An 11,169-nucleotide genomic window follows, 5' to 3' on the forward strand; every position below is an offset into this window, starting at 1 on the left:
ACACCAGGCTGAAGGTGACCTGACTGAGTTTTCTTGCCTACCTACAGAGACTGTGACTGGGTCAAAATGAGTGAAACAGGAGAAAAGCGTGGACAGCTAAATTTCATACAGCTAAATTTAAACAATTCTAACGATTATGTAATAATTGTGACTTTCCTAATAGAACTGTGGTCTGGTTGTGTCTGTCGTCCTCTGAACATGCAGGTGTAGAGACATCACAGTGCTTTGATATCAAACATTGTGGTTCTTTTTCTTTTCGTTTCTCCTTTTCTCATTTTCAAGTCATAAAAAGCACTGGAAACATGAAAGGCCTCATCAATCATTTTCTGTCTGCAAATCTTGTCTTGAATCTATGCTTTGAACCAGGATCTATCAGATGTTGTTCCTGGACGCCGCTCAGACATAAACTCACTGATCGTCTTTTATTTTGTGTTCTTTCTAACAGGTTCCCTTGAATTCAGCTCAAAGAAACCGGGGATGCAACATATATACTGGGTGAGAGCCTCGACCAAAAGCCAGCAATTTCCCCCCATACTTATCTGGGATTTGTGATGGCAGAATGACCACCCATGAGATTCTGCCACCCCGTCATTGAAACGTCACAGGAATTCACTGATACACCCAGTGCTGGGCTCCGCTCAACTAGCAAACGACACCCATCCAACCTGACCTGAACTCGACGAAAACTCCCGGCCTGCACTTTAAATTGTGGAAACACCCCATTTCAATCAGCAGATGGAATGTTCCATCTGCATCTGTTCTGTGTAACGGAGCAGTTGCCAACAGCTTCTCTCTGGTTCTGATAACGCTCCTCCACTCACTACCACCTGCAACAGATGGCCAGTGCGTACGTTTATTTTTGAATGAATTTGGAACATTATACATTCGGCGTGCCAAGAATTCTGCAGATGAGAGCGTATAGGTGCCTCTGGACGCAAATTGCCTCAGTGCTCCGGTTGTGGAAGCTGAGGGGTGTGGGTGGGGTGTGACGCTCAAGGCTGTAGGGGCTATTGAATGAGAAATAATATGAGTGAGAAGGAAAGAGGAGACGCTCAAGGCCTCTCATTTATTTTAGATTAACCCAATCCCTGTACCAGCTGCAGAGAGAATAGGCAGAATAACAGTTTCATTCTGTCTCAGGGCACCACCCACAACCACCCATATCCAAGAACGAGGAGTACGGCTTATTTATCTAACACCCACTTGTGAGTGGATTATAAAAGAAACTGATGGGACTTTAGCACTGTTGGGTACGATTGCACCACGTATACTAAAAGTGAGAGAAACGTGTACCACCTACTGTAGACTCTCAGGGACGGAAAAAGTAACCCATTCACAATGGATTTCAACAGGAGTCAGGACGGCGCCTATCCCACAGGCTTTCCCTACAACTCCAGCATTGACTATGAGGATTACTACCAGGAGCCAGACGCAAGCAAAATAATCATCCCCTCCATCTACGCCCTGGTCTGCTGCGTGGGCCTCACCGGGAACGCCATGGTCATCTACGTCATCCTCAAATACGCTAAGATGAAAACAGCCACCAATATTTACATCCTCAACCTGGCCATCGCAGACGAGCTCTTCATGCTGAGCGTGCCGTTCCTGGCCACGTCGGCAGCCGTGCGCCACTGGCCCTTCGGCTCGCTGATGTGCCGCCTGGTGCTGAGCGTGGACGGCATCAACATGTTCACGTCCATCTTCTGCCTGACGGTGCTGAGCGTTGACCGGTATGTGGCGGTGGTGCACCCCATCAAGGCGGCCCGGTACCGCCGCCCCACCGTGGCCAAGGTGGTGAACGTGTGCGTGTGGGGGCTGTCGCTGGTGGTGATCCTGCCAATCATCATCTTTGCCGACACCGTCCCGGCACAAGATGGCGCTGTGGACTGCAACTTCCTGTGGCCCGAGGCAGGCTGGTCAGAGGCGTTTGTGGTCTACACCTTCCTGCTGGGCTTCCTCCTTCCCGTGGCGGCCATCTGCCTGTGCTACTGCCTGATGGTGGCCCGGATGCGGGCCGTGGGGCTGAAGGCGGGGTGGCTGCAGCGGCGGCGGTCGGAGAAGAAGATCACACGCATGGTGCTGCTGGTCGTGGCCGTTTTCGTCGTCTGTTGGATGCCCTTCTACATCGTGCAGCTGGTCACCGTGTTCCGCCGGCCGCCCGACCCCATGATCACGCAGCTCTTCGTCATCCTCAGCTACGCCAACAGCAGCGCCAACCCCATCCTTTATGGCTTTGTGTCTGACAACTTCCGGCGCTCATTCCAGCGGATCGTGTGCTTCCGCTGGGTGGAGTCAGGCCTGGACGCCGAGCAGGTGGACTACTGTGCTGTAGCGCTGAAGAGGCAGGTGGCGTGCGGGCCGCCGGAATTCCCCAAGGACTGCATGGCGTCTGACATGGTGTTCCGAAATGGAACCTGTACCTCTCGCACCACCACTCTGTGACACTGAGCCAGGATTTAACTCTAGTCTAAAACCTAGAAACAGGAGATAGGCTCCTGCCCTATGAGTCACATGGCTCAGCAAGGCTTTCTTACTTAGAATCTAGAGAAACAAGTACGGGGGAGAGTGCAAATACCAGGGATGAGACCAGCTTTCTGACAATCTGTGGGGATGGAAAAAGTCTGATACTACAGTAAAATATCATGTATATAAGATTAAAGTTTAGATCCCACTATAGGCTGGTGCTCCGAGGTGCCCTGCTGTACAGCACAGGAGAATGTAAGTGCTTAGATGTTCAAATGTCAAAACAAATGTTCAAATGTCCGTTACTTGCGGAGCTTTCGACAAAAATGTGAGACAGCTGCCATATGCGTATGAAAGAGGTATTTTAAATGAATTGTTGTCCTTCACTAGAGGTTTCCACGTGACTTATGAATATTTATGTCTCTGTGTATTTATGTATTGGCTGTATCAATATCAGTTCATTTGTTATCAGTGAATGTGTTTACAGTTTTGGTTATACAAGCCCTTGAAATTAAAGCTTTGGTGTCGTTTGAACTGCACAATGAGTGCACTAGCTGAATACAACTTAAAACCGGTCCGGTTCTTCAGTTGCAGTAGCTAAAAAACAAAAAGAAACAAAAGCAAACGTATTGTTTCACAGCTATGCTTTCTCACTTCTTTTCCATGTTTGTTACCATAAAAAATAAATCGTAGTGGCTCCTGTATAGTTAGTTATCTGAAATAAATGTTTAATTTGGCTGTTTGATCATTCTTCAATCTGATGTACTGCATTCATTGCTTCTTTTATTGTGCATACGAAATTCAACATAATGCTGTCAACAGTAATTGTAGCTATTCATCTAACAAGCATTGCCTGCAACCTTATATGAAAGGAACTTGAGCTGAGCATGCTGAACTCCTTTGATCAAATCTTTCTTCAATCTTCAATCAACACTCACTCTCTCACACACACACACACACACACACACACACACACACACACACACACACACACACACACACACACACACACACACACACACACACACACACACACACACACACACACACACTCTGTATGTACAGGACTTAACTGCTGCAAGACATCCGAGTCATGTTGTGAGATACAGTGCCACTGTAAGATTGAAAATATTGACTTAGCCGCAGGGGATCTAGCATATATAACATACAGACTTCGCAGCTAAATGAAATCACACAGCAAGGCAATAGATAACCGCAATCAATCACACTCTAGGGCCCACAAGTTGCCAGCGGCAACTGTCCTATCGATTTTCTCTGCCTCCCATCTGGAATGCCATCTCTGTGGAGATTGTCTCTGCGGATTAACCCCATAAGGTATGTGTCAGTCACATGACAGAGATCATCTGGTGGCCAATTAAAAACTCCTGCCTCCGGGCTGTCTGCCCTTCCTGTCGGATGACATCAGTCGATCATGAGAGCAGGATACAAGTCTCCTCATGTCCTTGATACCACTTCAAATAATACTTCAATCAATTCCGTCAACCACCCTGGTCAAGTTGAACACCATTGAGAATATTGATATTGATATGATACTGCATTGCATGATGGTGCTCTTCTCCGTGATACTCCATAATAATATGTGCAAGCATGACACTCTGAGACTCTGAGATCACAAACCCCCTGAAGCAAAGATGCACAGTTAATACATGACATGATAACAGACATATGAACCCCTCATAGGGCAGAAAGTAAACGCAGATATTAAGAACATGCTACTGTACATACTGTATAGGAACCCACATCGAGTGACATGCTGACAAAGTGAAAATAAATAAATGCTACTATAGGAGGCTGGGGAGGTAAAGGGAGTTTGGTCAAATATAAAAAGTCATTTCTGTTACAGAAATGTGGAACATATAACAGTGAGTGTTGGTCTGCTTAAATAGACTGCGGACTTTATTCATTGAGATAGTGGGCGTTTGTGATTGGAGGATGTATGAGTGTGAGAGCAGCTCAACTATAGTTCCCTTTTCCAGAAGGTGGTATAAACATTTCCTATTCGAGGTCAGTTTCCCGTAGCTTCCTTTGATTGGCTAGCAGCAGAGTTGAACAAGGAAGGACACCAACGTCATTTAATTGTCTATCCAGTAATTCCAGTCGGCAGATTCGTCGCACTGGGTGGCAAACTGCAGCCGGGTGTTCGATGGAATACATTGGAGTCAATGAGGGCCAGGTGGACCAGCTTATAAATAATCACTATTTCTGAACGATTGAGAACTTTATAAAATACTCTGTCCAGGAAAATAAAAGAAGACATATCACACATTGTTTTCTGCTGTGTTGCTTTTCAATATATCATTTTATAGAGGCATCTCAAGAGCACAAAGTAAGTTTATGAACGTGCTAAAGTGTTGCGAGACTGTCCATCATTGCCAGTCTGACAAATTCAAAATATCGCGATACTACTGAGCCTGAAACGATACCTGCCGCTGTTTAGATGCCTCAATAAAATGACGTGCTGTGCAGAACAGAAAACACAGTGATCACAACACAACCTGTGATATGTCTTCTTTTATATTCCTGAACCGAATATATGACATAGGTCGCAATCGTTTGGAAATAGTGTTTACTCATAAGTTGGTCCAGTCGACTCTCATTCACTGCAGTGTATTTCATTGAACTTCCGGTGCGAGTTTGCCTTAATGTACCTTACTTGGAGTTGAGCAGAAATACATGACACCTTCATATATGCTTCCGGTAAAAAATTGCTCCTGAACCAATCAAATGCAGCTATGAGAAACAGACCCGGAACAGGACATGTTTATGCCACCTTCTGGTGATGAACTAAAGGGAACTACAGTTAGCCTATATGCACATAGCCTATTTTAACACAACTGCTTCACTGATGAAGCCTGTTGATATCAGTGATAGTATCAAAATAAATACATGAAGAAACATGATGTACTCTAGCATTTAATGATGGCATCATACATGACTTAGTGAGGGAGAGAAGCTGCAAATGCATTTTACATCGACTAAACAGCGCAAGTGAGTAACAATGTGCAGAGTTACAAATTGCATCTATCAGGGAGTCGCAAATCAAGTGCACATGTTGTGTTGGAAGCTGTGTGTGCCCCTGTAGGCAATGAGAGACCTACAGCATGGCCAAAAACATGTGAAATCCCCTTAGACTTGGGTGGCTTTCAATCTTACATGCAGCACGGCTGTCCAATTCAACTTCTATTACAATAAACGAAATGTAAGGAGTAACGTAATTTACTTCTATATTTACAAGATCAAATAAAAACTCAGCCATTGAACATGGTTGTGATCATATTATGTCCCAACAAAAAACACTCTGAACATTAACATAAAAGACAAAATCACTGCTTTTTAGTTTTTACAGAAGAGGTATCTGTCTTTTTATATACTGTATGATAACAAGTAAGACGCGCGAACGCTGGAAGCGAACGCAGCTCGAAAATATTGTGCATTTACGGACTGTGTGTGTGTGTGTGCGTGTGCGTGTGCGTGTGCGTGTGCGTGTGCGTGTGCGTGTGTGTGTGTGTGTGTGTGTGTGTTTTGACTGCACTCTGGCGCCACTCTGTTGGTTGCACACAGGCAGTGCAGTGCACACATACTGCACACAGACAGAGACACAATGAGAGCAGAGTTTCATAGTATGCTCCACTTGGGCGAAGGCGCGGCTCGCGCCTCCTTCCGCGTTCGCAATCAGTGGTGGAAAAAGTACTCAAATGTTTTGCTTAAGTAAAAGTGCCAATACTGCAATATAGAAATACTCTGTTACAAGTAAAAGTCCAGAATTCAAAATTGACTTGAGTAAAAGTAAGTATTGGAAATTGGAAATACTCACGTAAAGTACAAATACCTCAACATTTTACTTAAGTACAGTACTTAAATAAATGTACTTAGTTACTTAGTTAGTCCACCACTGATGATAATACAGACGGATGACAAAGGAAAAACCTGTATAACTCAGTGAAACAACATTACAATTACATTACATTTTTTGGGTCAAGATGGCAAGTGGTAAAGATCGAAATTACTATGAAAGAGGGTTCATCATTGGGGCATTGACGGCAGGAGCTTTTCGCAGCCACAAAGACTGTTCAACCGGTTAGTGTTTCCATAGGAACAGTGAATAAAGTGACATCTGATTACATCTGCTCCACGCTACCTGTCTCGCTGGATTTAACAATTTGCATACTGTCAAAACAGATCCACTGACGACACAATTACCATGGCCCTTCACACCGCCCTCTCTCACTTGAAAGCTGAAGGACAAATATGTATTTGTGGACTACAGCTCAGCATTCAACACTATATAGTCCCAGCCAGGCTCAACACTAAGCTCAGAGACCCCGAGCATGTGTGACTGGATGGTAGACTTCCAGACGAACCAAAGGATCATGCGTATCGTTAAGAACAATCACCACCCCAGCCACTATCTGTTCACACCACAAGGAAGCTTGCTTTTTTAAATTCACCCCTCACTATGAGCACAGAGCACTTTATGAGCAATCAAAAATAGTCTGTCTAAGGAGTTTTCCTTAATATTTATGCAGCGAGCGAGTCTTTTTCTGCCAATTCTACCACAAGCAAGCAAGCTCTACCGCAGCATCAAGTGCCTGAACGCCCTGATTTCTGAATATTTTCTACCCGGTAGCTACCATCAGACCATCAGTCGAACAAGGCCTGAACACCGCCTGTCACCAGGCTGGTCTGCCGCGCTGGAATACTTTCCCTTATGTCGGTCTAGTCTCCTTATGCTGGATTACCATCCTAGATTTGTGTAGATTATGTTTACTTGTGTGGTTTTACCGGATGTGGATTTACCTACAGTATGTGAACTACTGTATGTGGATTTACTTTTCCTTGTTGCACAAACTGGTCTAGTGAACTGCACCATAACCACTTAAACCCCATTATGGTTGAGCGGAGTCCCTCAGGGCTCTATACTAGTGTATTGTCTGTTTTCTGTTATTGTGCCGACGCATTGTGAGCTTGTCGATCTGCAATTTTCTGCTAAAGCCTTCCTCACAATAAGGATGCTGGGGTTTAACCTATTAAGACTGGCGGGAACACATCTGTGTCATTTTAGATTTCTTGGGCTATTCAAAAATAGCAGATATACAAGCTCATAGTGCGGCACGAGTGCCGCGCTGCAAGCTTGTAGATCAGCTATTTTAAAAAATCCGGAACATTTGTAACTCAAATCTTTGCTTCAATCTGGGGCTCCCTGGAACAAAATATTTTGAGATGGGGGTCCACGGCCTCAGGTCTTAATATGTTAAGTGGTTAAGAACAAGCTTGCTTCATTGTGACATGTTTATGTACGCACATGTTCTAAACATAATGTACCTGCTACTACATACGCTATCATTATGTACAGTATATACTGTTTAGATTTTTTGACCTATCTCTATCCTCTCTCTTCTCAAAAAAAAGAGGTCGCAATGATGGAGCATGCATGGTCGGAAAAAAAACCTTTAAACCTGTGACGTGACAATAAATATTCTCATTCTGATCTGCATTTCGATCTATGTGTGCATTATGTACAGGGGCAACTAATAAAGAATCCATCAGCCCAACTTGGCAGTTTTATCATCACTGTTTTTAATTTCTTATAAGAGCACACACATAAAGTTGTCTCTAAAGCTCACACACTGATGACGTAATGAAGTAGCTCATCTGGTTTGGGCCAACTTGTCCATTTGAGGGAAGGGTCACTGCAAACTAACACAACTCTATGCTGATGGGAGTGGTCGCTTCCAGGATGAAAATGCCCCACCCACAGGACACAAGGGGTCACTGAATGGTTTGATGAGTATGAAAATGATTTAATAATATGCTATGGCCTTCACAGTCACCAGATATTAACCCAGTTGGATGGACTCTTTGGACCGATGCTGACGTGTTAAGACATTGTTCTCTACCACCGTCATCAAAACACCAAATGAGGGAATATCTTTTGTTGGAATGGTCAATCCCTCCAGTAAAAACTGATGTACAATCAATGCCAAGGCACATTGAATCATCATGATGCATCATAATTGTAGCATTTCATCTCCATTGGCCCAAACTTGACTGAAAGAGAGAGAGGTTAGAAGGAGGAAATTAAATGCAGCACCGGTCAACAGTCAGCACATACAGTACATGATGAAAAAAAAAATCACTTAGTTCCTTTTATCCTTTTGTCTTTTCAAAAATAGAGTTGCAAAAAAAGCGAAAATAGCAGTTATACAAGCTCACAATGCGCCATGATGCAACACATTGTGAGCCTGTAGTTCGGCTATTGATCACATGGGAACGTGTGAGTGATCCCACGTTATCAGTCTGGCAATCACATAGGTAGCTTTCATCCCTTGAGGTTTAAAGGAATGTTCTTGAGCAATACAGTCACAGCAAGCTTCCTACAAACACTTTACAGAGACTGTAGACTGAAACCATCGTAACTTGTGTCCACGTAATGGCTGAGTAGCCTTATAGCTAAGTATCCTTAAACTGTCAAGATGCATGGGGAAAGAAGAGGATGATTTGACAGGTCAAGAGAACACACTGTTCATTTGTGATCTAGTGGTTTTCAACCCTTCTAGTGCCTAAGCCACACTTCCATGAAAAAACAGCCTCTATAACATGTGTGTGTTGTCTTGTCACTCTCATCAGACTGTAAATATTTAATTTTATTCACTAATGTCAAATAGAAAGTTTAATCACCGTATTTCATGCTTTCACAAGTTTTGCTAATAGCTAAAATAGATCAAATAGCCGACCTACAACCTCACAACTCATACACCGTTTGGGAGCCACTGTAGTAGAGTGCAGAGACTGCAGCATCTGTAGCAGCTGTTGCATGATTGATTATAGCCACACAAAGCCCAACCGTCCCCCTACACCACCACTTGTAGCGCTAACTGTAGCGTGACTACAATCCTTCAAGCTTTCCAAAATATAAGCAACATTAGAGGCATAAAAATCCCATTTGACTCGTCATTTCCTCCAGTGGTTGTGACAAATTCTCATCTGGCGCTGCGTAAACACATTTGCCACCGTTTAAAAGGGTGGAAAATGAATAAATTAAGGGCGCCACACCGGGACTGAAACGATGGGGTGAAAAGGTTGAAGCCCTCGGTCATGGAGGTGGATGTGATGGCTATAACGACAAAACCGGTGAAAGGAAATGAGTGGATTTCTTTCTTAAAGAATGCAGCACCAGCTAAAGAAAAAACTAGGAGAGACTGAGAATGAGAGAAGGGAGAGGTGGGGGTTAAAAGAGAATTGAAGAGAGAAGCAGACGTGAGATGCTGAGAGAAAGAGAATACTGCATTATGAAAGCTTTTGCTCAAGTGTTCTTCAATATTGGAAAATAAATGTTCGCCCCTTGGCAAAAAACAATGTGATAAAGAGTCATTGATTTAGCTGAATACTATTCTAAATGATGTACTGATGTTTCCACAGTAATTCTTTTCTCCCTGACAGTACAGCATTTATTCCACATTTCAATTGTGGTGATTGAAAAGTTTGACTCTCCTTTTGTGTGTGTTGCTGTGTGCTGTGTAACGACACACACACACACACACACACACACACACACACACACACACACACACACACACACACACACACACACACACACACACACACACACACACACACACACACACACACACACACACACACACACACACACACACACAGAAGACAGAGAGGCATTGTTAGGGGCGTCACTGCAGCATGAGTGAGGGGGGTGAGGTTTGGTCAACCTCAGTGGACCGTTCCACAAACCATCCCCATGTCTCCTTCTCAAAACGTTCTCACACCAGTGGTGGTTTATGGGAGAACCATTTAACCAGGGTCTAATTATGTCCCCAGAGTCACAAACTCACAGCCAAGCTCCTCCGTCAGCACAAAAACTCCTTCTCGTACGAGCAGACGGTATCCCACTGTCTCCGAGTGTTGCAATTTTAACAGCGGGGCCAGTCTAAACGGAGAACAATGGATTTAATGGGGTGTTGGGAGGCAACTGTTGGCTAACATACGAGTAGAGGGGTATATTGGGTAACACTGATGCTTATATATGGACGAGGCAGGCATCAGTGTCAAATTTTAAGGGTGCAACAGTTAATCGAACTAATCGATTTAATCGATGAAGACATTCCTTAATTTAATATAATTACCGATTAATAATGTATCCCTATTTTGGGTGTCATCATGGCGAAAGTAAAAAAAATAAAGAAAATAGTGAAAATAGCAGAATTACAAGCTCACAGTGTGTTGCGGTACGACACGTTGTGAGCTTGTAGTTCTGTGTGAGGAAAAGTTAAATAACGCTTAAGTGGTTTATCAAGTTATTGATATATAAAGAAAATTATACCCCCGGCCCAAAAAAACACACAAAACAACTGCGCTTCTCGATAATTGGAAAAAGTGTTTGATAGCATAACCGCTAAGAAAATAGGAACATTGATACAGTTGTTGCAGCCCTAGTGTCACTGCACCACATTCCTGTCCTGGCTGAAATAGTCAGCCATGTACCCAGCCAATCTCTGCCATATTCCCTGCAGATGTAGCAGATCACTTTATCTTATAATTAAATACTTCTGATGGGAGTGGTTGTTTCTAGGTTGCCATCCAAAGGGCACAGTGTGTCCTTGAATGGTTTAATGGTTTGAGTATAGAATGATGTGAATCACGAAGCACTTACGAAACACTGTTCTTTCTCTT

General features: G+C 43.7%; 1 protein-coding gene across 1 annotated transcript; it reads left to right on the forward strand.

Moving 5' to 3' along the window:
- Positions 1-1,338: 1,338 nt before the first annotated feature.
- Positions 1,339-2,442, forward strand: sstr1b (somatostatin receptor 1b; the record flags this gene model as incomplete). Its single annotated transcript, XM_084043515.1, has 1 exon — positions 1,339-2,442. One exon carries the CDS (start codon positions 1,339-1,341, stop codon positions 2,440-2,442), a length of 1,104 nt encoding a protein of 367 aa, XP_083899641.1.
- Positions 2,443-11,169: the final 8,727 nt, after the last annotated feature.

This window comes from Gymnoscopelus microlampas (genome assembly GCF_963454915.1).
Source record: "Gymnoscopelus microlampas genome assembly, chromosome: 19".
NCBI classification, from domain to species: domain Eukaryota; kingdom Metazoa; phylum Chordata; class Actinopteri; order Myctophiformes; family Myctophidae; genus Gymnoscopelus; species Gymnoscopelus microlampas.